This window comes from Actinia tenebrosa, unplaced genomic scaffold, assembly GCF_029948245.1.
Source record: "Actinia tenebrosa isolate PJP-AT-01 unplaced genomic scaffold, QUT_ActTen_1.0 PGA_scaffold5__44_contigs__length_20552954, whole genome shotgun sequence".
Classification (NCBI taxonomy): Eukaryota; Metazoa; Cnidaria; class Anthozoa; order Actiniaria; family Actiniidae; genus Actinia; species Actinia tenebrosa.
In genome coordinates this window covers 18,131,335-18,157,604 of record NW_028292582.1, presented here as the reverse complement: position 1 = coordinate 18,157,604, position 26,270 = coordinate 18,131,335, and the positions used below count along the sequence as shown (strand labels likewise).

The 26,270-nt window shown below is 41.8% G+C and overlaps 3 protein-coding genes across 3 annotated transcripts; 1 reads left to right on the top strand and 2 right to left on the bottom strand.

Moving 5' to 3' along the window:
• Positions 1–1,222: 1,222 nt before the first annotated feature.
• Positions 1,223–3,111, bottom strand: LOC148906785 (uncharacterized). Its single transcript, XM_089038125.1, has 2 exons — positions 2,200–3,111; positions 1,223–1,331 (listed from the first exon to the last, which is right to left on the bottom strand). Exons 1-2 carry the CDS (start codon positions 2,994–2,996, stop codon positions 1,223–1,225), a joined length of 906 nt encoding a protein of 301 aa, XP_088894251.1. The 5' UTR covers positions 2,997–3,111.
• Positions 3,112–19,563: 16,452 nt separating this feature from the next.
• Positions 19,564–22,963, top strand: LOC116303926 (uncharacterized). Its single transcript, XM_031713551.2, has 3 exons — positions 19,564–19,945; positions 20,817–20,921; positions 22,361–22,963. Exons 1-3 carry the CDS (start codon positions 19,679–19,681, stop codon positions 22,475–22,477), a joined length of 489 nt encoding a protein of 162 aa, XP_031569411.2. The 5' UTR covers positions 19,564–19,678; the 3' UTR covers positions 22,478–22,963.
• Positions 22,964–23,499: 536 nt separating this feature from the next.
• LOC116303928 (uncharacterized) lies at positions 23,500–24,663 on the bottom strand. Its single transcript, XM_031713553.2, has one exon. It carries the CDS (start codon positions 24,586–24,588, stop codon positions 23,899–23,901), a length of 690 nt encoding a protein of 229 aa, XP_031569413.1. The 5' UTR covers positions 24,589–24,663; the 3' UTR covers positions 23,500–23,898.
• Positions 24,664–26,270: the final 1,607 nt, after the last annotated feature.

Here is a 26,270-nt window from a genome sequence, read left to right as displayed (position 1 = left end):
GGTTGGAGGGTCCAGTTAAGGATACCAAGCAAGTCCGCGATGGACCTTTGTTCAAAGACGAGGGTGGTAAGTATGCCGGGGCTAATCCACTGATTATCAAGATTACCAACGACGAGCAAACGAAGCAATATCTTAATTTCATACCCCCAGAAGGTAAAGGACTAACTAGAGCCGGCCTTGCCCGTTTGAATCGCAGCATAGAAGCTTACGTGTATTCTATCCTTGGAGCCCAAGTAAATACCCGATCAAATATAATTGGAAATACCGGCGCCGCAGAAGAGACGCGAGCCGAAGCCTTGGTCTTATTCGAAAGTTCGATCTTGGAGGGTGATATTAGCAAGGGCGTACAGCGTTACCAACTAGCCATACAAAATTCTAAGGCGAGGTTGGACTATGCAGTAGCCCCGGGTTGTTGGCTAATGCCTAGTAATTTATCTATAAATACTGGTTCTGTAGTAGGATACAACAACAAACTTCAACGAGCTACTAAGGATATGAAGTTTGGGGTGAACGACGTGAACTCTGACACTCTTAGGAACATTCCCCATTTCGTGGAGAAGTCAAAAAAGTCGCATGAAACGAAGCTACCCGTAGTTAAGAAACCATCAAAGAAGGTCCTGCCTGCGATACCTGAGGAATATGACCATAACTTATTAAAAGCCGGCCTAGCAGCTGCAAGCATTGGTCTGAGCTATTATATATGGCGATGAACAACCCCTACGTAGCTGGAGTAGATTGTGTCTATACGACTTACACAGGCGAGAAAAAATACACCCAGGCATCTTGGGTTGACGTCACGGGCATGTCCGTGAATTTGAACTACTCGGGAAAGAAGTTAATCCTTTGTAGTATTTGCATTGGCACGAGCAGCCATGCCAACGTGGGCTTTAGGTTCCTGGATGAGAATGGCGTACTGCAGCCTATGCGCGTGAAGACAAACAACAGGGAGCCTGCGCATTTCTCCGTAGAGCCGCCAACGAATAGCGCTGAGAATCTTACGACTTGGACTTTTCATATGGTTGCCGACTGTCATGGAAAAGTAAAGCTGCAAATACGCGTAGATGACTCAGGGAGCGTTTGCGTGAATAGCATAGAAAATCAAAGGGATACGGCTTATAACCACGCAACCATCAGCACTCTTACGGTGCTTAGCCTCTAAAAGGGAATTTATTCCCTGAAATATATGAATCCATATTGGAAGGAAACCCATTACGTTTATCACTTAAAGGATGAACGGCATACTGATCACGCATGGCATGATATTGGGATGTGGGTCGAGGTTGGAGGCCTTGCATTGATTGTTTGTAGTATTAACGTTACTGCGGGGTGGGCTGGAATCATAGGGTTTAGGTTGGTTGACGAAAATGATGAGCCTCTAGTTCCTTATAAGGCATTGGTCGGTAATCGAAAACCTACTCATTTCACGGCGCAGCCATATCCATTTAGTAATGAGGCGTTTTATACGGCTACGTTTCAAATGGTGGTTAATTGTAAGTATGCTAAGTTACAGATTTACCCCGACGCTAAAGGTAATAAGTATGCGGCTTTCATAAATAGCACAGACGGGTACCTTAACAGCCCTAATACTGCTTGGAATCATATGACCATTAGCACTATGACTGCAATACCTTTAGTTCCGCATTATCAAGGCGGCGCGAATACTATCTTTACTTATCCCCAGTCGAGGACGCCTCGGATGCTCGACGACGATAAGCCCGACATAACATACAAGGATAAGATTAACCCTTCATCTTCTTCAGGAGTACCACTCCAATAGCGACGACCAAGATCCAAATGTTATTCCCCACAAACTTTAGCAGTTCTCCTCCGGCCCTAAGTGCCAAGGAAACAACCGAACCCAGCAGCCCAGGAAGACCGGCTGCCATCTTTTTTCCCAAGTCCGTTAGTCCATTGCCTAATTTCTTTACGCCCGCGCCTGTAGCCTTAAGCGTGGATAGGATGACTCCTACTGCGGTACTAATAGCAACCGCAAATGCCAGTGGAACGCCATACTTCAAAAGGGCTCTTTTTACCTTTTCCTTGGTGGTAAGCCCCAGCTCCTTTTCCAGCTTTTCCTTTTCCACCCGCAATTCCGCAAGGCGTACCTCTAGATTTTCTATTTCCTTTTGAGCTGCCTCCTTTTCTTCCTCAGGGCGTTCTTGATCTTCGATTACCCCCCGCTGTCGTTCTATTTCATACTCTAAGTCTTTGATGGCTTGATCTTTCTGTTGAATTTGATCTGTTTTTGCATTGATTTCAGACATTAACATTCGCCTTTCTACCAAGGAGTCAGACATTTCAGCCCGCAGGTTTTCGCTTTTTACGTCCAACGCCTGTAGGACAGCATTGAGTTCTTCTCGTATTTCTTCCCTTTCACGCAGAGCAATATCCCTTTGTTCTTCCCTTTTCCTTATTTCTTGATCTCTGAATTCAACTACCTTCGCATGCGCGTCAGCCTGCCGCTGTCTTTGCTCCTCATATTCTTCCTCCCTTTCCCGCAGTGCTTCCGTTGGAGAATTTTCCAAGTCCTCCCGTACTACGTCTAATGCGCGCAGGGTCTGGCTCAACTGGTTTTCTAATTCTTTTATTTTTTCATTTTGTTGAGAGGAATTACTTTCTGCGCTGGCAAGTAGTTTGCTTAGCCTTGCATATTCTTCATCTTTTTCTTTTAACTCCTTTTGAAGATCCTCAGCATGTTTTACCGCGTTGGTCCTTTCGGTTAAGTTGTGTAGCCTTTCTAACAGGGTTCTAGTAGCACGCTGAAAGCCTTTTAATCTCAAGACGTCACCCCTAACGTTACCCTCCTCATCAAATAGTTGCTGTGGTCTTGTCCAGCGGTCTTTGTCAGGAAATCTTAAGTCTTGAACGCTTATGAAAACTTTATCCCCCTTTTCCGTGAGCTTTACGTCGTCAGCATCAAAGTTGTCGTAGCGCAGCTCTAGCTCCTGCTTTGCCCACTCTACGGTTTCCCGCGCGGCTGCTTCCGGCTCGCCCATGTTTTGAAGCTCTATGTGCTCACGCGGAAACGCGTACTCGCGTGCTTTGGGATGTCTTAGGGCCTTTGCAATCCTATCCCTTAGGGAATCGTCGACTTGTTGGGTGGGAAGCAGCGGTTCTTCGTCGCCGTCGTTAATGTCAGCCTGACCTTCCTCAGTGGTGGGATCAAAGTCGGGGTCTGTTCCTTCTACTTCCATTATATATGATAAGCTCAAAGTTAAATCCCAACGTATTACCTAAGCAGGTTGGCGGACTGAAAGCAGAACGCACCTTTCACCGGGTTACATTCACCCCCAGCAGCGCAAAGCCAGGAGAAACCCTGTACGTAGGCGTGCCCCGCCTAACGGATAACCTAGTCTTAGTTCCTGGCACCTTGGCTTTGAGGTTTGACCTAGCGGTGCAGTCAAGCCCCACAGATGAAAGGATTATCGTTAACAACGTGGGTCGCAACATCGTTTCTAAGATGAGAATCAAGTTTGCTGGGGAATCCTTGCTGGACTTAAATAGGTACGATCTGTATACCACCTATAAGGATCTATGGTTAACAGCATTTGACCGCGCGCAAAGGATAGAGCAGGGAATTGGTAGTGTCATTCTACGTAAGGTCCGCACACCTACGAAAACGCAACCTACTGACGGCAGCGGAGAAACCGCAGTGGCAGACGCAAAGCGAATAAAGACAGCCTATGGTAGTAAGTATGTCATACCACTGGACTTTGAAGTGATTACGAATCACGGTGTGTATTACCCAAGACAGTTATCCGAGCTACAGTTTGAAGTAACTTTAGCAGATGCTAATAACATCATTGGTGGGCTAAGCACTGCACTTACCACAACAACCCCATACTCTATCACTAATCTAGAGCTACAGTACGAAACGGTGTACAGCGAAGAGCTGGCCCGTAGCGCTGGCATGGAATACAGCTCCGGGAAGGCATTCTTATACGACCACGTAGTGATGTATAAGACGTTCAGCTTCCTGGATAAGACGGATGAGGTTATCAACCAAAGCATTAACCTCCCCCGAAGAAGTCTTACGGGGCTAATGCTGGTGTTTGCCAAACCCTACGAGGCCGGTAAGCGCAACTCCGAGGCCTTCCACAACCCTAACATTACTAACGTAGGGGTCAACATAAACGGGGTTCCAAACAAGGTCTACTCGCAGGGAATAAAGCCCGCAGACGTGTACAGAGAGGCAAAGCGTAAGTTTGGCGACCAAATTAGCCCCGAGGAATTCTTTAAGGATAAGTATGCGTTATGGATTGACATGCGCACCATTAACGACGAAGACCTACATGGTCAGGGTTTACGTCTAGTAAATACGCAGGACGGCATAACATTGGAGATCAAGCGCACCAAAAACGCCTCCGCGGGCGACGGTGATAAAATAAACTGCTACGTCTTCGTCGTCTCAGACGCGCAGCTAAGCGTAGAAATGAATCAGCTAAAGAGCGTTGCCTACTAGGCTCGCGTTCCTTGAGCCAAGCGAAAGGATAAAAAATATCCCTTACGTATAATATGCTTCGCGTATTTGAAAACAACGACACCAAACTGCAATGCATAGTGCAAGGCGAAACTTTGTACTTCAAAGCAAAGGAGGTGGCTTTGGCGTTGGGCTATGAGCGCCCTAGAGATGCAACTAGAGCACACGTATCTGAGAAATACCAGAAAAAATGGGTTGATCTACAAGGGGCTGCGAATCACCGCTCCTTTACTACGCAACCAAATGCCGTGTTTATATCCGAACCTGGTTTGTACGAACTGATATTTAGCTCCAAACTACCCAAAGCTGTGGAGTTTCGTGATTGGGTCTTTGAGGAAGTCCTACCCGCGCTAAGGAAAACGGGTAAATATGCAATAGAAAGGCGGTTTGGCGGCCCAAACAAGTTAGTATTTAAGATCGAAAACGAAGCCGACCTACACGCGAAGGTCGTCGACTACATACGTAGGTTTTACCCCGATTTCATCATAGCGCCGGGTCTTGGCGAGCTTCAAGATTCAGACAGCAAGCGAATAACCTGCTGGCGAAAAGGCTACCAAGCCGGTCAACCCGACCTCTTAATCCTAAATGCGCATAAGAAATACCGCGGGTTGTGTATTGAGTTGAAAACCCCAAAAGGAAACGGCGTCTTATCCGCGAAGCAATCTAAGAAAATCTCACAGCTTGACGTAAATGGTTACCTAACGATGGTTAGCAACGATTACGACATTATCTGCCGTGCCCTGATGGATTACGCGGATGGTATTCGTATTCCCTGTAAGGGCTGTGTAAAGCGGTTTAAGTCCTACGCCACTTTGAAAACGCACCTAAAGATATTCCATAGGTATAATGAAGCTCAGCTTGGCTCACTGGCGTGATCTTGCCCACGGTAAAGCATACGAAATAAAAAATTACGTCGTCTTCGAAGACATCGACCGTTTACGGTTAGTCCTCAAAGACTTAGAAGGTAAGGAATATTCCCTTTGGGCGCCGGATTGCGTGCGGTACGTAATTCAGGGCGAGGAATTCACCCACTTACGCAGCTATGGTAAGGTAAATGGCCGATGGAAGTTTGACATTGAAAGAAGAGTCACTCCATCTCCTCTTTGTAGTTAAGCGCGTCTGCTAAAGTCCGCTGCGCTTTAGGATCCGCGGAGCACCAATGCCCCACAAAGGATCCTTCGGAGAATACCCTGTCGCAATGAAGGCAGGTGTATTTTTTACGCGGTTTGGGTATCGGTGGCTTACAAGGGGTAATGCAGTCTGCAGGTAGTTCGCACGTAATACAGTCCATATATTGAAAGGGTGATTAGGGCGCCCCCAAAGAATGCCGTGAAGTAGGCTACCATATACTTAGGGGACTCTGCAAGGCCCCTTTAAAGGGGTCTTTATTTTTATTTATTATTATTCATTATCCTTAATAATAATAAATAAAAATAAGGATGGGATTTGAGACTCTTTGCGCAAACCCTACCTTACTATTAAAGGCCCCAAGAAATGCTATTTCAAAAGTGTCTCAGAATGTTAACAATAAGGTTAAATCTTTGTTAAGTATGTGTGGAAACTATTTCAAAGAGTGTCTTAGAATGTTAACAATAAGGTTAAATCTTTGTTAAGGATGCCTGGAAACTATTTCAAAGAGTGTCTTAGAATGTTAACAATAAGGTTAAATCTTTGTTAAGACACCCCGGAAACTATTTCAAAGAGTGTCTCAGAATGTTGACAATAAGGTTAAATCTTTGTTAAGACACCCCGGAAACTATTTCAAAAGTGTCTTAGAATGTTGACGTTTAGGTTAAATCTTTGTTAAGACAGTTGAAGATATGTTCCTCTTCTCTAACACAACCACAACGATCGCACTCCTGCCTCCAATACTCCCTTTTAGTCCACGGAACGCCTTCGGCGCGTTCGAAAGAGGGGAAAGTACGGACTATCTTCTTATGGTAATCTATGCGATTCCTTAAGTAATCCTCTTTATGCGGGCAGCGACACATCAAATCCGCACATTGGTAGCAATCCACGCCTTCCAAGTCATACGCCCCAAAGAGAAATCGATAATTCACTTCATGCGTTCTCCGGTGCGTCTGTAAACGTTGACGACTACTAAGTATCTTATTACAGAAACTACACTGTCTGGTTCGATTACAGACGCCCCTTTTCAGATGCTCGAAGGGGTTGTGGAATTCCTTATTCCCACAAATGCGTTTATCCTGATGTTGTTGCATCTTTTGAACGGTGCTGAATTCCTTACCGCAATCCTTACAAGCGCGGCTAAGGGGTTTCTTTGTACAAACGCCGCGACGAACGTGGTATTGAAGTCTTTGTTTGGTGCTGAACACCTTCTTACACAACGAGCAGTCCATATATACTTAACAATATCTTAGCCTCCATTTAACATCCTTAACAAAGATTTAACCTAAACGTCAACATTCTAAGACACTTTTTAAATAGTATATATACTTAACAAAGATTTAACCTTATTGTCAACATTCTGAGGCATTTTTTGGAATAGCTTATGGGCGACTTAACAAAGATTTAACCTTATCGTAAACATTCTAAGACACTTTTGAAATAGTTTCCAGGCATCCTTAACAAAGATTTAACCTAAACGTCAACATTCTGAGACACTCTTTGAAATAGTTTCCAGGCATCCTTAACAAAGATTTAACCTAAACGTCAACATTCTACAGGGGATATCGCATGAAGTCCTTAACGGACTCCTTAGCCCACGTTGCCATCGTTATCAGCGCACCAAACCTCTCCGCGCGCTTCAGACCGCACATTTCATCGTACAATTCCTGCACGCGCTCTTTTAACCGATCGATCTCCTCCCTTTGCATTTCTATGGTGTCTCTTTTATCTTTTGCGTCGGTGGCAATCCTTCTTACTGCGTCCACTGGGTCCATCGTATATATCAGGGAAAAAGGCAACTAGTGAAAATCCCTGTGATTTTCTAAAATATAATGAACCCAGATCACATGCCTTGTAACGCTCTGATAGTAGGACCCACCGGCTGCGGAAAGACCCAGTTCGTGGTAGAGCAGCTATTAGGACCCTTTAGATACCGCTTCGACTACATCGTGCTGCTTTGCCCCACCTACGTGAACAACCGCACCTGGACGGGCATAGGAGTGAAAGACGACGACTTCTTCGTAGATATCTTAGACCCTAACGAGTTATCCAGCCACCTTAAGTTTTGGCACAAACAATTCCCTAAAGATACACAGACTTTACTCATACTGGATGACATTGCCTGCGGGGACGACGTAAAAAAGCGCACCTCCGAATTAGTGAAGCTCGCCTTCAGCGGTAGACACGACAATATCAGCGTTTGGTTGCTTTCCCAGCAGCTTACCAGTGTCTCTAAACCCTTCAGGGAAAACATAGGTTCACTTGTCGTCTTCTACACGCCCAGTAAGTCTGATCTGGAAACCATCTTAAGCGACTATGGAGGCGAGATAAGCAAGGAACAGTTGCATGAATACATGCGGCACCTAAAAACGCACCAACATTCCAAGATGATCTTCTCTTTGAGGTTTCCGTATTCCATTAACATATATGGATATTGAGCAGCTCTTAGATGAAGTCCCCACACAGTTAGATGAAAGTAACCTCAAGGAACAACTCAACATCCTTGTGTCTTCGGGGAAGTGTAAAGAAATGATAGGCAAGGAACTTACCCATGAGCAGGTTAATAAGTTGTCGGAAGAGGAGGTTAAGAAGTTTCATAAGAGGTACGAGGCCGCCCTTGCAAGTAAGACCACGGACGCCGTCGCAGACTCCGCCATCCGACTTGCGACTAAATTGCTTGGACTTGCGCTGCCCATAGACGACGTGGAGCAACTGCGGAAGGACATAAGCGAGGACTACGTTATTGCTCAAGAACTTAAGATAACCTGCGGGTGGTTGTCCTTGAAGTGCGGTAAGTTAATGGCAGTCGCCTCTGTGGCTTTGCACGTAGCTCAGCATGTCGACTTGAAGGAGGTACTGGTGTCTTGGAAGGACTTCAAAAAGGACAGAGAAGTCGAAAAGGTCTTCCAGGCAGCACTTGCTGAGGTACCTGATCAAGTCGCCTCAAGTACTTAGTCAAGTCATCCCTAAGTACTTACTTAAGTCATTCTCAAGTACTTATCAAGTCCTTCAAGTCCTTAGATATAAATGAGTGAACCAGAGCAGCCCCAAGAGGAGCAGAAGATTACCAAGGCTAAATCTCCGGGCAGAGTCGCTGCCGGAAAGAAGCTCGCGGAGATGAATAAAAAGAACAAAGCCAAAAAAGAAGAAAAGGTGGAGGAAAAAGAAGAGGAATCCTTCATTAATCCTGGGTACGTCATTGGCGCGTTAGGAGTTGCTATAGCAGCAGGAAGCCTTTACTTACAATGGCGGGCAACGAAAAAGGTAGAACCACCAACATATCACGCACCTGTGGAACCAGCTGTTAGAAAAAGTAAGATCCCTGAAATGGAGTAGATTTATCACCACGTGCCGTGGCGACCTAGATTTTCCTTCTCGCTTTGTAATATAATGTCAACCGCGTTATTGAAAACTGTTGAAGAAGCAGCTATTATTACTTCCATCGTTGCGGGTATTGGTTGGGTAGGTAAGAAAGTGCTCAAAGAAGACTTTACTGAAGACCCAAGCAAGAGCTTCGCTAATTTTGCTAAAATGACCGCTGCCGTAGGCGGGGCTATCATGGTAAAGGATTACCTACGGAAGGAAAAGTACCTGCCAACGACATAACTCGTGAAAATCCCTGTGATTTTCTAATATATAATGGCTAGCGTGGTCGCAGGTGGAGTTATTGCAGCTTTAGCATTCACTGGAGCTAATTATGGTGGTCAGTATTTGGATAGATTAGTTAGAGGTGATCGCAGCGGAGATTTAGCCGCCGAAAGGAAGAGACACGACTTAGCGCTGGAGAAATATCAGCGAGACGTGGCGGCTTGGAATGAAAAAAGACAAGCTTACAGGGATTGGTTGGACAAGAACTACCAAGACAAGATGCAGGCGGATAAGAACTTCGAAAACACAGACTACGCCTTTAAACTTTATGCGCAAGCACACCCCGACTTTAGGTTGAAAAGGCCTCAGTTCGAGAATTACTACCAACCGTCTAAGAAACAAAAAGATAGTGAGTTGGTCTTCGTGGGAGTCGCAGGGCTGGCAGGAGGCGTGGCCTTGGCGTATCTAATATAATGATCGTCTTTTTGGAAAGCGACAAGAATGACTTTACCACTTATCTGAATCCTCCCATCCGCGCGGAAAGGGTTCGGTTGGTTAGTTGCTCTTTGTACAATTCTTGGTATAATTTAATTAATGGCTTTGTCATCGGAACTTCCGGCACCAAACCAAAGTTGCCAGATTCCCATTACACCCCAATAACACTGGCTAAGGAGCTAGCAAAGCATGGATATACTCTTACCACAGGATTGCCCCATGAAATGAAATTCAAGAAAAATAGTGGAAGCGCTAATCTAAAGGACAGTTCATTGGTAGAACTCCTGGGCCTTACTAGTACCACGATAAATAGCGGCAGTACATATGATGTAAAATGGAAAGTCGCATCCTCTTACGAAGTCTATTGCGACTTGGTTCATAGTTACAACAATGGAGAAAAGTCTTCTCTTATGTCCAAGTTTCTGCCCAAAGGTAATCCATTTGACCCAGTAGAATACACCCCCATTTCTTTGAGCTATGACTTGTCTAATTTGGTAGAAAGCATAAACATCACCATTAAAGTGGACGGAAAGACGGTGGATTTCAACGGACGCAAGATCAATCTTGTTTTATCCTTCGCTTGAATCAAGCGAAGCGCGATTCTATTCATATAATGGGCCGCCTGGAGGACAAACTTAAAAGGATTTACTATGGGCCTGAAGGCTATTGGAAAGGAGCGTCGGCTATTAAGAAACTCGCGACCGCGGCCAGGGTATCAGATGAAACGGCTAAGAACTGGTTAAAAAAACAAACCCTCTGGCAGGTTTATCTTCCCGTGCCTAAGTACATTCCCAGGCCCAGCTTCACCGTAAATACCCCCAATGAAGTTCATCAGGCGGACTTGCTTTTCTTACCGCACGACAAGGTGAGAAAAAAGACCTATAGGTACGCTTTGACCGTAGTTGATATCGCAAGCAGATATAAGGACGCCGAACCCATAACCAGCAAGCATTCTGGGGAAGTCGCAGAAGCCCTAGGTAGGATTTATAAGCGCGTCTTGAAATGGCCCAAGCTGCTGCAAGTGGATGCGGGGACGGAGTTCATGGGCGTGGTTACCAAGACCCTGAAAGACCACGACACCAAGATTAGGAGAGCCGAGGCAGAGTACCACAGGGGTCAGAGCATTGTTGAAAGATTTAATAAGACCCTGGCCGAGCGTCTCTTTGGGTACCAGTATTGGAAAGAGCTGGAAGATCCCTCCAAACGCAACAGGGAATGGACTCAGAGGCTCCCCCAGGTCATTGTGGCTTTGAACAACGAGGCGGCCAGGGCTACGGGAATAAAACCCAAGGATGCCATAAAAAAGAAACACGTGGAACACAAGTCCTACGTCAGAAGTTCGAGGGCGGTCTTCCCCCATGAAAAAAAATTAGGTAATGTCACAGCCCGATATCTCTACGGACCGGGTGAATTAGAAGGAGGATCCAAAAGAGCTACGGATCCTAATTGGTCTTTGGAAACTTACCAGATCCGAAGCGTAATAGCTAAGAAGGGTCAGCCCATCTTGTATTATCTTCACGATGGCCCCACACGTGGGTTCGTCATGGAAGAACTGCTTATCGTGTGATGTCCGAATGCTATCGTATGCACTCCGTCATCACACATCCATCGCTTACCGTCAAATGCAGACAGCGACACCTTCTCCTGCGTGACGTTATGTATCTGATGACCATAGCTGCGCAGGCTGTTCATCTTATGCCGCTGTTCCTTGCGTGTTCGTAATACGTTGAGGTAGGACTCGTGCGTAATGTCCTTCTTAACCACGTACTTTTTTACGCCTTTAGCTTTCTTTTCTACGCCGTCTAACTTTAGCACGCTGTACATCTTTGGTTTCAGACCCACGTACTCTACTATGGGTTTTCCTAACATTTCGTCTTTCATCTTCCCAATTACCTTCTTATTCTTCGCAGAGTAAAGGAAGTGCTCCTTCGGGTAACCGCTGGTGTCGTACTCGTCTATGTCGGGGAGGCAGTCTTTGTAAACGTCTTCCGTTTGCACTTCTAGAATTAGGGAGTCGGTGTCTGTGTACAGGAGGCGACAGCGGTCTCCGTACTTTGGCTTAAGCTTATCGTAGTAGAACTCGTACATAAGCAGCTTCGATAGATCCAGCACCGTAAAGCCTGTGTAAACGGGCTTGTTTAGTAAGAGGTTTGCCCTTTTCATGTGAATCACGTAGAAGTTCAGCATTTCTACGTATCTAACGAAGCCTGGCTGTGACACGTATGCTTCTGCTTCCTCTTTGGTGCTGACTATTTTTACGCTTACGCGCTTGCGGATGTTCTCCATTGTCTTTCCGAACACGCTGTTGTTCATCAGTTTGAAGAGGTTTTTCTCGAAGTCATTTTTCGCTGCGGTACGCTTTTGCGTGTTAAAGTCAATGTAGGGGCGCATCCAGGGTTCCTGCGTGAATTTTAGGACTCTGTGGATCTTCTCTACGCGCATTCCGTGTCGCACGTAGAACTGCAGGTTGCGGTAATGTACCACATACTTCTTCTTATCCATCAGGTTCATAGTTAGTTTCCTGTACGGTTTGTAACCAGGGCACATTTGCTTTTGCAGCGGACTTAGCTGCTTAAATGGTATCTCTATCGCTTCTGGTGCTAAGGGGAACTCATTGTGTTCGTCGTGCAGGCGCTCTGGGTACTCCAGATCCACTTCTAAGACGTAACCCTTGTCGTCTTCTTTACCTACGTTTAGGTAAAACTCTATGGGCATTATGTTGTCCCATTCGAAGTCGCGTACAGGTAGGTATTGTGACATTGCCCAACCATAAAGGTTATTCGCATCCAGGTAGTAAATGTATGTGGTTGGTTTCTCTGGGTCGTGCTCTACTAAGGGGTTGTTTGCGCGGGCGTAACGTCGGCTGGGTCCGCATACGCCGCCACGAATACCGTCTTCCATAAAGCGGTACATGTCGTATTCCGTTAGGAGATCCAGTTGCGCGTTTGTCTTCTTTAACAAAGCACTCCAGCTGAGCCCAGGAGCCGTGTAGAAATTAGCGGGATCCAATCCGTAATATTCCATAGCCATCTTTCTGAAGCTTTGGAAAACATCTGCAAGCAGCACTACGTCAGACCTTAGGTAGATGTCGTGGTAGTCCCCCATGTTCTCACAGGAGTACTTTTCCCACACATCTAACGCATGCTGGTACTCCTCGTCCTTTATACCGGACTCGTTTAGGGTGCTGTAGAATCTCTCTTTGGGTGGTAGGGGTTCTTCGAATCGCTCCCAGGAATCCATGTATTCGTATGGGTAGACTCCTTTCCTTTCCGCGCCGTATTGACTGGAAATGGGGAACTCCGTGTTATACCTTACTAAGTTTGCTAAGGAGTCCGCCATGAACTGCTGCGAGTCTAAGAACTTCAGCTTGCCCACAGTTACGGACATGTAGCGCTCTTTGTTGTTGGGTATGCATTTGACGTCGGAGCCGTCTGTTCCTTGTAGTAGCAAATGGGAGTCGTAACCGCGGAGGTTGTGAAAGAACACCGGAATCTCCATATCTGGATTTACTTTGAAGTTTATATTGCATTTCCAATGAGCCGCTCCTCTGTATTTACCAGTGATGTGGCAGTGATCCCTAACCTTATCCACATAGAAATCCTCAACAAATGCTTTGTGGCAGTGAATGCAGTGCGTGGAGGGCTTTCCCGGCTTCTCACCTTTCTTAGCATACTTCCCGCATTTAAAATGAGCTTCTCCTAGATACTTTCCATCTTCATCCCACGCTTTCTTGGCTCGTCTTCCAAACTGAAGAAGCGTATGTTGGCAAATGTGGCATTTTTTTGCCTTGTTAAAAGCCTCCTGGTTCTCTTTGGTAAATTCCATCTTCTTTGGACGTCTTAATTGTTCTCTAATCTCCCCCTCCTCTTCTCGCAATGCTTCTAGAAACTCATTAGCTGCGTTCTTACCTCGGTAAATCACAGGAGGGTTTGCTTTACCGTCTGATCTGACTACTATGTAACCAAAGGAGCAGATCTCGTGTAATCCTACCTTATTCGTGGCACCACTTTTCTGCTCTTCCTTAGTTATCAGCGCTTCAAAGTCTGCATATATCACGTAAGGCACTTGCATCTGCTTTTGATGGTTTGCGTATGAAAGCTCTTTGTTGGTGGGCATCTGGATCCGTTGCGCCACTTCTTCGACTCCGCGGCAGATCTCATCGTGTTTCTTTAGGGCATTTAAGGATGTAAATGACAGCAAGCAGCAGTCGCAGAAGTACTTTTTGCCTTTGTGCTTAGTATGTCTGTAGAATAGTCTGCTAATGTGTTTAACCCATGAGTAGTGTCCGCCGTGGTAGAATAAATGTACGCGCTCTCCTTTACTTTTTGACAGAACTAACGGTACTATCGTCTGCTCTCTGACTCCGTAAACGTTAATTGCTAGATCGTTTATTTCCTCAAATATGGGGATGTCTATCAACTGCATGGGAAATTCCACACCATCCCACTCTAAATCGTCTGTGGGATACTTACTTGTCCTACAGGGATCCTTCTCTGCTGGATACAGTGCAGACCTGATTGCCCACATAAAGCATCGATTGTCTTCATTCTTCACGTTTACAATAGCCTTCTTCCTTTCTACCCACGTTGGTAGCGGTACGTAACTCCCCCCTCGTATGGGTACGTACCTGGCTATACTTATCTCTATTCCTTCAACCTCCTCTACTGTCCAACCCGATCCTTCTTTCGTGTAGTTAGACAGCGACTCCATTATTGCTTCTAAGGCTTCACTGAGTGACCTATCCAGATTCGTGGATTCTAATATCACTAACGACTTTGATCGCAACATTGCTGTCGTCATTACCTCGTCTTTTGACAAACTTACTTCTACCATTATGCTCGCTTTCAGGGCTCCTAATTCTTCTATACCTTTTCGGAGAGTCCTTTTAACCTTCCTTTCTGACTGACGCCAAAACTGTCTAACGTCAATCTCACCGTTACCGGGTATTGACACCGTGCTGAAGTTGCTTTGGGATTCCATCTATATAATAGGAAATATTTTATACCTAATACCAAGCACTTTTTAGGTCGTCGTAGTCGTACTCACAGTCCTGACAATGCCAAAACAATTTAACCTTAGTCTCAAACTTCTTACCACATCCACAATCATAACTGCTCATACACTTCGTCTTCATTTTCAAATGCTTTTTCAAATCCGCTTCTTTCTTAAAAGTTCTCTTACATTCTTCGCACTCCATATATAGACTAACATATTTAAGTGCGCTGTTGCCCTCAACCACACTTGGAGTGGGGGTCGTCCGTAGGTGGATTTTTGACGCGGGTCTTACCCCGTGTTGAGATTGCGCTGGAACCCCCATTCCCTATACTACTCGCGCCACCCTTCAAAATTCGCGGCTTTTCAAAATGCGTAATTGCAACCAAATTTCGACTATTTTTGATTTAAAAACAAGTCTTAAACCAAGTCATGTCTTCTTACAGAGAATGCTGTAGAGTAAGTGTGGATAAAAAGGATGCCAGTTGCGCATATGACGTCACACATAAATTAAAATGCAACGACAAAATCGCTGCTCATAGAAATGGCGGACGAGCTTTTAACAATTTTCGGAAGTAGAATTCAGACGGGAAAAGTTTCTTTTTCGAACCAATTATTGTTTATTGGTGAACATTATAACCTATTTGAGCATATACAAAAACGGGGATTCTTTTGCGTCATTAATATTTTCGTAAGACTAGCACTTTAATTTTAAACACGTTTTGACCATTTTCTGTGTTTTTTGGTATTTGTCGGTACTCTATCTTCTCGAACTTTCTGTTCATCTCTATACGTAGCAAAGGAAAAACGTTGCGCCATGTTTGTCTACAGCATAGAGTGTTGCGAATGTATAATGCTTTTATCTGTGTGCACAGAGATTTCAAAATTGACATAAATAACAGGCACCAATTCAGAGCCATACAAAAGTAGGTTTTATTAAATAAGTGAATGCCGAGTTTAGGGTATTTTGTACTATAAAATAATCCTTTTGTTTTCTAGAGTTTTAGTCCGATTATCAAAAAAGAACACAGTTTTGTAGGGTGACTAGAAACACACAAAGTAATGTTCATATACGCCCTTTCTAGATCGAATTAGAATTTAGAAGTTGATTTTTTGCGGAGTGGAGAAAAACCGGAGAGCCCGAAGAAAAATCCTCGAAGCACGGGAGAGAACCAACAAACAATTCTACTCACATATCCACATAAAACGACTGAGTTCGAGAATCGCGCATTGGTAAGAGGCGAGCGCTCTCACCACTACTCCACCCATGCTTTCCTTATCTATAAGCTATATATGATGAGATATATCTCAGCCTAATTTCAATCAAAATCAAACAAATTTAGTAGTATCAGCACTCTAGCTGCATCCTCCTCAAAATTAACTATTGCTGGTTTTCAATCATTCGCAAGAGAATGTAATAACAAAAGACACGGCGGCATGTTGGATGATATACCAAATGAGACTTATGGCGAATCTTTTTTTAAATTCATCCAACATGGCGGCCGTGCAAAACATCAATAAAGGTAAGTTGTTAGGGTCACGGGCACCAGTGTGATGCCATAGCATTTTTTCATGTTCCATATTTTGAGTAGGAGTATACTGCAAAGGCCTTGAATTACATTCACCAATACTCTCAGAGATATACCTGTTTCAAAAAACTTTGTCGGTCGGACATCCGAAATTAAACTGAGACCGAGCAGAATTATGGGGACTAAGTGTTAAAAAAATCAAAATACACTTAGTTAGACAACTCGTTAGCACAGGTCATCTTCAAAGTAGGTATATTGATATATGACTTGTTTCAAACTACTAATTCAAATCACAAAACAATTAATTATTTACCAGCTTACAATCCACAATTCATTTCGGTCACAGATTTCAGATCTCGCCAACAACGTTTATTGAAATAGGTGTATTATGGATGGTGGATACAAGACGAAGATCGAAGACCAAAGACCCTCGAGTCATCGACATACGACTCGACTTTATAAGTCTTGCAGACTAATGGCAGACCGTCGATTCATAAGTTGAAGAGCATGGGTCCAAGGATGGACCCTTGTGGAACACCGTGCTTCAGAAAAAAGCGTTATTTCTTTCTTCTAAATCACAATAGCAAATCAATAAGAATATACTGCCTACTAATGTTTTCATGTATTTTTTTCAAGAAAACGTGAGCAAAAAACAAAAACAAAAACAAAACAAAAAAAAAAACAAAACAAAACAAAACAAAACAAAACAAAACAAAACAAAACAAAACAAAACAAAACAAAACAAAACAAAACAAAACAAAACAAAACAAAACAAAACAAAACAAAACAAAACAAAACAAAACAAAACAAAACAAAACAAAACAAAACAAAACAAAACAAAACAAAACAAAACAAAACAAAAAACAAAACAAAACAAAACAAAACAAAACAAAACAAAACAAAACAAAACAAAACAAAACAAAACAAAACAAAACAAAACAAAACAAAAAACGCACAAACAAACGAGCAATTGAATAATTCTAAAATTGGCAAAAATGTGACTCTGATAAAAGCATCAATCGGTTCTTATGATGGCTAAAATCATGAATTTTAGAGCTTTATTCTCTAGTTCATTTTTTCTCGTCTCTATGTATTAAACTAGTGACTGTTTCCTAACCTTTGATTCAGTATCAAGACTTACTCAACTGACCAATTACGACATTCCGATTTGTTGATGAATCTATGAATTATTAATAAGTTTGACAACTGCAGTTCTTGATTTTTTAACAATTTGATTATTATTTAGTAATTTTGGGGTCATATTTCAATGGTAGTTTTATTTGTCAATCTGTTGTGAATTTATGCAAACACTGTCACATTTATTTGTATTTGAGAGACCCGCTGATCAAACAAAATTCAATTTAATTTTTCTCTGTTTTTCTCCAGGTTCTCCGATCGTTAACCTCCCTCCACAAACACCGACTTGTGAGTTGAGAGTTGTGCCATGTTTAGAACATTACGTTTAGTGGTAGTGAGTGTGGAGTGGGTTGTATACTAAAACAATTAACCTCTGACTATGGAGAATCGGTAACGCCTCTCCGATCGAATCAAAACGTAAAATAAAAGATGTATTTGTTTTATTCATAGTCTTTTTTTTTTTTTTTTTTTTTTTTTTTGTTATTACGAGTGTAACGACCCTCCTGCAACACTATAAATATCATTCTCCAACACAATTTTGTGATAAATAACACTAAGTTAGCTGAACGAAAACGTTGAAGCGCCTAAATGAAAGTCTCCAGCAATAGTTGTCGCAGATACACTTATTTCAATAAAGTTAGTCACACCTGAAAAGCTATAAAGCTGAGACCGACAAGGATTATGGATAGATACATTTTACATGTTTCAACCGCTTGATAACTGTTGATGAACTTGAGATCTTCTACCAGTTACAAGTTAACCTCCTTCGGTTTATGTCAAAAGTATTACTTGTTGGATATAAAATATTTCCCATGATTCTCGGCGACCACAGCTTTCTAGGTTTTTGGTGACTAACTTTATTGAAATAAGTATACACCTGGAAAATAAATATATGTTATCTATCGGCCAGGAGGCCCGCATAGGGAAAGACTGTGCCCGAGGTCATGAATGTACGGAATGGTTTTTTTTTTGTTTTTTTTTCTTAAAAAAGAAAAAAAATTAAAATAGCGCTAGCCCCTTTTCCCATACGTTAACGAACATGCTTTAAAATTTAATGATTAACTATCGGTTACTAGTTGCGACTGCGTTTGTGTGTTGAACAAGTGATTAAGAGGAAAACTTAAACTAAGTGTAAAAAAATTGAACTATTTACAAATATCATAAAACCACTTTCCGGTTAGTTCGGTCGTTTGGGCAACGGGCAGGTACTTCGATTCAGTTATTTTAGTAGAAGATGCTCTAAAAAATCTGCAAATGGTTAGACCTTCGCCGTGGCTTGACCACGTTAAATATAGGTATAAAGGGCCAGAAGTGCTAAGTTGCCAACTGTCACGTGTCACTGTCTCTAAACAAAGAAAGACGAATCTTTAATCATTATTTATACTGATGTCTTTTGTATTACATAAAACAAATAATCTATTTAATAAACCCTATCGGTGCATTGGGTTCCTCTAACGATGCTGCAAGCAATCCTTTGATCAAACTGCATTATTGATCATACATTCGTTATATGTAAAGTTTCAATTCATGTGAGATTCTTTTTTATATTGCCGTTTGAAAAATTACTGACTAGTTGAAGAAAAAGTTTCAGGGAAAGCTAAATTTAAAGGTATTGGTTTCTAGGTCAAATTAATTATAATTTAAGTTCAAATCTTCTGAGGAAATTTTAAACTCAGGGGTGATACTTATCTTACGGTCATTCGTTCAGGGTTCGGAGTTGGGTGAAGCGATCGATGGTGTCAGAAGCAGAAATATTAAGTGTGTTAGGTTTTGCTGAGAGAATAAAACCGGAGACCCTGAAGAAAAACCCACCAATCAAGAAAGAGACGTAGCAAACTCTACTCACGTTGATTGATGCTGACGCCATAATGCTGAGTCCAGGGATCGAACCACAGACCCCAGCGAGGGGGGAGGCGAGTGTTCTACGAACACATAACCTTTAATTCCGTACTAGATCCTGGTTGCGTAATTATGACAGCAATTTCAATTTAAACTTTCATACATGGCTATTTATTTTTAATTACCGTTTAATTTCCACAACAAATGCAACACTTAAGTCAGATTGACAGCTTGCTTTCATTCTTTTCTTCCACCATTTCTATTCACATAAATAAGACTAATTAAAACATTTCACTGGAAACCAAACGCTTTAATCAGCCTTACAGCTTTACTAACAACACGTACCCTGCATCATGTACTCAATATAAAATAACAGGTCTTTAATAAATACCGCGGAGCCTATGTATTTAAAAGGCCAACTTCTTTGACATCTCAACCACTTCTTCCAAAGTTGCTAAAGGGTTTACTCGAGTTGAGGGTTTCGTTCAAAATGAAGGCATTTTTGTGGCTTCTAGTCTTAATAGTTGTTGTGCATGCTGAGACGCACATAGAAGACGAAAACTTTGAGTCGATAAGCAAAGATAGCCTAAAAGGAGTTGTCCAAGGAGATGATGATGATGATAATTTTGGGGGTATCGGAGGTGGTGGCATTGGCGGTGGAGGGATCGGAGGTGGTGGTATAGGTGGCGGCGTTATAGGAGGAGGAGGTGACGACGACGATGATGATAACGGCTCTGGAACAGCCCCACCTCCACAGGTAAGCGAAATAGAAATTCGAAATTGCCTCATTTCGTTGCGTACGAAAGAAAAACGAGGCTTACCTCAGATCTCAAACAGCTTTTACGTCATCTGACATACGATATAACTTCCAATTTTATCTGTGAGTTCGCTGCGTGCCGTCCTATAAGTAGTATAATATAGTAGATAAGGGGTGGGTATGAAGTTGAGAACGAATTGGGAGGAAAGGGATTCCCACTGATCTTGATTGGCATGGAAGGTATATAAGATACGGTATTGTCTCTCATCGCTGTGTGGCCTTTTGTTGTGTGTTTAACTGAATAACATATATAGTTTGTTTGATGCGTTTTAGTTTTGTACACATAGTATTGAATGTAGTGGTAGAGTGTGTTTGAGCTCGATAGAAAGCGGACCAAATTGAAAGCAAGTATTGATACTGATTTTGGTTTATCTAGTATATGTAAAAAGGGAAGGTATGTATATGATATGCATATATACGTGGAATTGTGCTCAGAGAATTGGGGGTGTACTTATTTCATCCCTTCTTTTTTACTCTCTTAAGCTTTCTAAATTAAGCTTTCTGCATAGTTGCAAACATTATGGTTTTTTGCTATTGTGTAATTTGCAACGCTTTAGGTTAAGTTATTCTATTACTGTTTTACTTATAGTCTTATAACTTATAGCTCTTGGCCCGGCTGTGCGAAGCCTGGATAACGCTATCCGCAGACAAATTCCAGACCCTTACTTGTAATTACTTGCACCGATGATTCTAGCACGGCTGACCAAATATGTGTGTGAACTTAAAAAACTATCGTAATCTGTCTTATAAACTTCTGTTGAATTTTCACTTCCAAATGTCACTAATGTTGATTACTGTTTCTATTATTTAGTACTGTGTCGTGAGGTACAGACAGTGTATGATGTTTGCTTTTACCTGGTACGCCAAACAAGTCTGTACAAACCAGTATTATCAGTGTGTGAGGATCATGACGCATGTAAGTACAGTAAAGTTGGCGATGGACAGACAGACTTAAGGGTAGCGAAGGACTAACCATAGGCGCCCTTGACAGAAAAAAGATGGGGATGTAGTGTTTAACACTAGGCGTAGCCGTAGGGTCTTAGACCTGATAAAATTAAGACGATCTGCGAGTTAAACTCAAGCATAATTCATGCCTATTTAGAGCTAATATACACGTCGCGAACATGGACTTTTATGCTTCGATAGAGGCTTGTAAGTTATGCTGTAATGCGCAATCAGTCCAAAAAGGTTCCCACGAGTTCAAGATAGCATGTCAAACTCAAGACAGGAGCGCTAGTGGAAGAGATGTTGAAAGTTAACGGTGATCGTAGATGACTGACCTTGATGAGGTTCTAAGTTCTCGTCTAAGTTTGGATTTTTTAGTTTTCAAACTCATTAATATTTCATGATATCAATGACCAATGGCGACTTAAAGTGAGATTGGTCATATTTATACTGCCAAGATAACAATAGCTTAATTACCTGGATTTGCGTAATTGGCGGCATCGGGAGTCGCTGTTTCGTTGTTGTGGGTGGAGTTATTGTTACCGATAAACCTATTATACGGAGCCAGTAAGTTAATTGAGCGGTTTAGTGGATGTGGCTTTATTCTTCACTTGACTCGGAAGATAACTTCCGCTCAGGTTGTCGAAACGTCAGTCACATCAAACAGTCCTTCTCAGGACTGCGTCCAGCCGGATGATCATAATATTTCGATAAACATTCATTCACCTGGGTTCAGACCGTTCCATAAAATAGTTTATTGACTCCACTTGGGCTCTGAATATTCTCTCTCTATGTATATCTCATTTTTTGTTATGATATCTGTTATATATATGGTATTGTGGCTATTTATGGTACTGTACCTTCTGTTGACGTAAAGGGGCGTCGGTTTCGAGTTCCCGCGCTAGACTAAATATCCTTTAAAACCGCATAAATAATTCACGTAATTAATTTCAAATTGGATCGACCATATAGGTCACGTGCATGGACCTTTATAACCATTAAAGTCTTCTTCATTACTATTCTTGGTATAGTTTGATTGAGAAACGTTAAGGGTTTCTATTCCCAAGTAGATCTTGTTAACCAATATTAAGGAATTGAATCCACTGATGATTTTGAAGATAAAGTGATGTAAAATAAAGATTAGTAAATTTTATCTGTATTCCTTGGGAACTCCCATTCTTTTTTCTCAAAGGTAATTTGTAGATATTCTCAGATCAAAGGCGGTTCCCTCTACTCAAATATTTAGAGACCCTCAAACCATAACCTCCCACACTTGTCGAGCCCACTGAGCCAACAAGGATCCCAACCCCACTCCCCTCCCCCTCCGGAATTTTGTCACTCGATCTCGTGGTTGACCAGCCATTCACTGATGAAAGCTATATTAACTGATACGAGTATATTTCATTGCAGCCTTGTTACCGTCAACGTTCAATATGCCTGAGCAATGCTGGATGGAACTATTACCAAAGGTACTGGTGTGACGTGAGGTACAAACAGTGCCTTGCAGGAGGGCAGAGACCAAACTGAAATGACAACAAAGCAGGGCATTCTGATGTAGATATTATATTAAAATGATCAACCAATAAAAGATAACACTTCATATGATAACATCTTACCCAACAATCAGAACTGATTCAACCAATCACCCGAAAACACTAAGTAAATTAACCTAGTCACATGTTACCTTGTACCTGTTTTGACCAATCACTCGACAGTAACACGCATTAACCAATCATTTCATAGTAACGCCAACCACCTTACAGTATCTAGTTGAACAAGTCACGTTTACCTACTTGAATCTATGAAATTTCAAAACCTATAAATATCAACCAATCATATTATAGTAGAGTAAAAACAAACAGTTTTACGATAGCTGATAGCCATTATATTCGTGGCTACCAACATGATGGGGTTACACTTTAGGAAGCTATGTGAATAACCACTGTTATGTCAACCATTTAAACCTGTGAGCTGCTATGATACACAATAAAGTGTCTTGCTTATAAATGAAAACCGAATGAATGATTGATGTTTGTTGCGATTTTCGTAAAGGGAATGTTATTCTCATCTGTTTAGAAGTAGTGGATGATGAATAATGAAACGCTGTGTGCATATTTAAAAATGAATTTTTGCTTTCGAGAATTCAAAAAGAAAAAAAAACGGTTTGAGCTCAAAGGACGATTCTCGCTAATCTAAAAAGTGTTTGCGTTCGTGTGGTCCGTGTAAGAAACTCTCACTCCATATTTCTGCTCTTCTGCACTTATTTACAATAGTTATATAACAATCAGACTATTCAAAAAATTAAATTAAAAAAAACACATTTAGTACGACGAAAAGAGAAGGCCACAGGGTTACAATGCTCGTCAGTACATCTCAAAATCTGCGCAATTATCGTGTGCCATCTTTTTTTGGCTCATTAAACATGCAAAAATCTATATGTTTGGCGATTACATGTAACTAAAGATTTTTCGAAATAAATTCACTTGAAACATTACTTTCTCTACACATCTAGTCTCTAAACAGAAAGGACAAAAACGTAAATACACTAATTAAACTTTAGTCAAAAAGTCCTTTTAATCAGTTATCAAGACTTTAGAAGTCAAAACTGTTAAAGCTTATTTACAACCGAGTCTCAAAACTCCCAACATGGAATCTAACCGATTTCGCACTCCCCACTTAGCTCAATTTTTGTTCGTGCTTTTTATTTTTTTGGTTGTTGTTCAAAATTGTCGGCTGGTTAACGATGAGAGCTATACAACATACTAAATTCCATTTTAACATAGACTAGTATGTTATGCTAGCTACACAAAGTTGTTTGTTATTACTTATTTGCATCATTAATGTCACGCAGGAAAGTGACAGGTATAACCGAAAAGTCGCTATGGTAAACTATGACATTTCTTTTTTCGAGTACAAAATAAATCAATATTTGGACGAGCATTTATATTCTAGGCCTTAATAAAAAATACAAATATAGCAACAACCAATACAAAGAAAGCGATAATAACCAGAATTTTCTTCAAGGTATTATTCAAATGATTCTTTAAATCTTGACCTCCAACATTAACACGAGGAAACTGCTCATCTGGAACCTTTCGACCAAGAAACTCACACAAGGGCTTCCAACCTTGCTTGACATTAAAAACCAGCAGCTTGTCTTTCGGGGTGAGTTGCTGAACACGTTGGTTGTACCACTTGTACTGCTTGATGTGGACGAACGACGAACTAGGATTAGGGCTTCCCAAAAAATCAATGAGCGATGTCATTACTCGCCACATTTTCCTGTTAGGAAGACGAAAGTAAATCGTTGTCCACCAATAAACCAGTTTTAAGTGTTCGCTATAGCTTTTAGCCCATACTCGTTCATTGTCACGAACCAATAGAATCACTTTAGCATCGGGAAAACTTTCAAAAAGCTCTTCAAACACAAACGATGCTGGCGTATCAGTCACAGCATCAACATCTTTAAACATGGCTTGAAAGTCAGGCATTTTTCCACGCGTAAACAAGTCATCCCACTCATCTATGAAGAAGCTTGTTTGCTCAGGGAAGTCATATGTTTTATACCCTAGGATGCGTAGGGCTTGTGCCATGGATGTAGTGCCTGTTTTTGGTACTCCAGCGCAAATAACCTTCATTTTTGCATTTAACAGATGAACAGTTCAGTTCCCAACTAATCAAGCATTTAGCCTATACATGGTCGCGAATGTGAGTTCGCGTTGCATCGTGGGATAGAGTTCAAAGTCCAATCGGGCATAAAGTTTATGCTAATTGCAACAGGTTGACATATGAATTTTGCCCGGAGAATTGCTTTACGACTTTTAAGCTCGTACTTTAGTACTTTACCTCAAGGTGACAGGTAAAAAACAAGAATTGGTTGCTCGAGTATTTGCGGTAAGTGTCGTATGTTGAATTTAAAGTTGATTGGAATTTTCATATCTTCGTTTTCGACGTTGTAAATTTCAACTGAATAATGAAATCAAAATTCGAAAATTCAAATCATTAATCGACTCTAGGAGTCAACGCGTGAACGTGTTTGACTGTAACAATGCTCAGTCTAACAATACATGCAGCAAATCAGCAGAGAATTTAATATTATGATTTTTCGCTGGATTGTTTTCACCTAATGTTTTGGGTTTACTGTGTTAGTGTTCAGATGGTTGGCTACATGTCACATGAAATACTTGAAGGGACAGAAGCAGTCCATGGCCGCTATAACTTTACAGTCAAACAAGCTCACGCGTTGACCCCTTTTTTACCTGTCACCTTGAGGTTTCTCTTCCTGAGGAATTCTTTCAAGGCTTCGACTCTCCACATAGCAACTTCATCAAAAGATGGATGATCATTCTCGATTTTTTTGTCATTTTCATCCATTATCAGTTAAAAAAAGCAACTAAAGCACGAGCTTAAAGTCGTAAAGCAATTCTCCGGGCAAGATTTATATGTTAAGCTGTTGCAATTAGCATAAACTCATGCCCGATTGGACTTTGAACTCTATCCCACGATGCAACGCGAACTCACATTCGCGTTCCATGTATGGGTGAGTGGGTTAAGATCATATATGCGGATGGGAATTCGAAGAGACTGGGAACTGGGGGGGGGGGGGGGGGGGGGGGGGGAGTTGGCTTCTTTTTAACTCGTGGATACGCGAAGCGTACAAAAGAGTTATTGTAAGGGGTCTGAATATGCAAATTTGTCACTCACTCACTCACTAAGATTTTAGCAGATCGATAATTTCAATTAACGTTTAAAACTGCTTATCAATCCTCCTGCGTTATCAACCTACAAACGTTACTCGAAACTTACTTTCGGACTTCATACAAACCGACGCACGAACTTCTTATCCACTAAAGGGTAGACAAGCCATTGTATTTATATCACGAGCTGGATATTCCATTTTTTGATGTTGGATGATGTCTGGCATCAGGGCAAGCTAGCACTGAGCATGCTCATACTCGCAAATAGCTTGACCTTTGGATTATTTGATCAAAAGAATCAAGGAAAGATTGATGCATGTTGCATCAGATAAAAGGAAATATAAAATAGGCTCCTAAACTGGATAAGATTTACATAAAATGAACAAAAAAGCATAAAAATAATTCGTTTACGACATTCAAGATAATTCTTCGGATTTACGTAAAAAAATCTACGAAGAACAACAAAACAAGGAAATATGCCAGGCTTATCCTACAGCCTTGAATGAAAACAAGTTGAATAATTAATATTTCTAAACGAATTTGTAAAGATTATCATAATAATAATGATCCCGGCGCTTATTTCACAATGTAAGGAAATAGTATCGCATCATGTGAAAAAGGCG

Excerpts from the sequence above, each read along its gene's own strand:
- LOC148906785 (XM_089038125.1), bottom strand. The coding sequence starts at position 2,996 with ATGGGCGAGCCGGAAGCAGCCGCGCGGGAAACCGTAGAGTGGGCAAAG. Across the intron at positions 1,332-2,199 it reads CAAGCCATCAAAGACTTAGA|CCCACCCCGCAGTAACGTTA; the intron begins GTATGAAATAGA and ends CTATGATTCCAG.
- LOC116303926 (XM_031713551.2), top strand. The coding sequence starts at position 19,679 with ATGAAGGCATTTTTGTGGCTTCTAGTCTTAATAGTTGTTGTGCATGCT. Across the intron at positions 19,946-20,816 it reads GAACAGCCCCACCTCCACAG|TACTGTGTCGTGAGGTACAG; the intron begins GTAAGCGAAATA and ends TCTATTATTTAG. Across the intron at positions 20,922-22,360 it reads GTGTGAGGATCATGACGCAT|CCTTGTTACCGTCAACGTTC; the intron begins GTAAGTACAGTA and ends ATTTCATTGCAG.
- LOC116303928 (XM_031713553.2), bottom strand. The coding sequence starts at position 24,588 with ATGAAGGTTATTTGCGCTGGAGTACCAAAAACAGGCACTACATCCATG.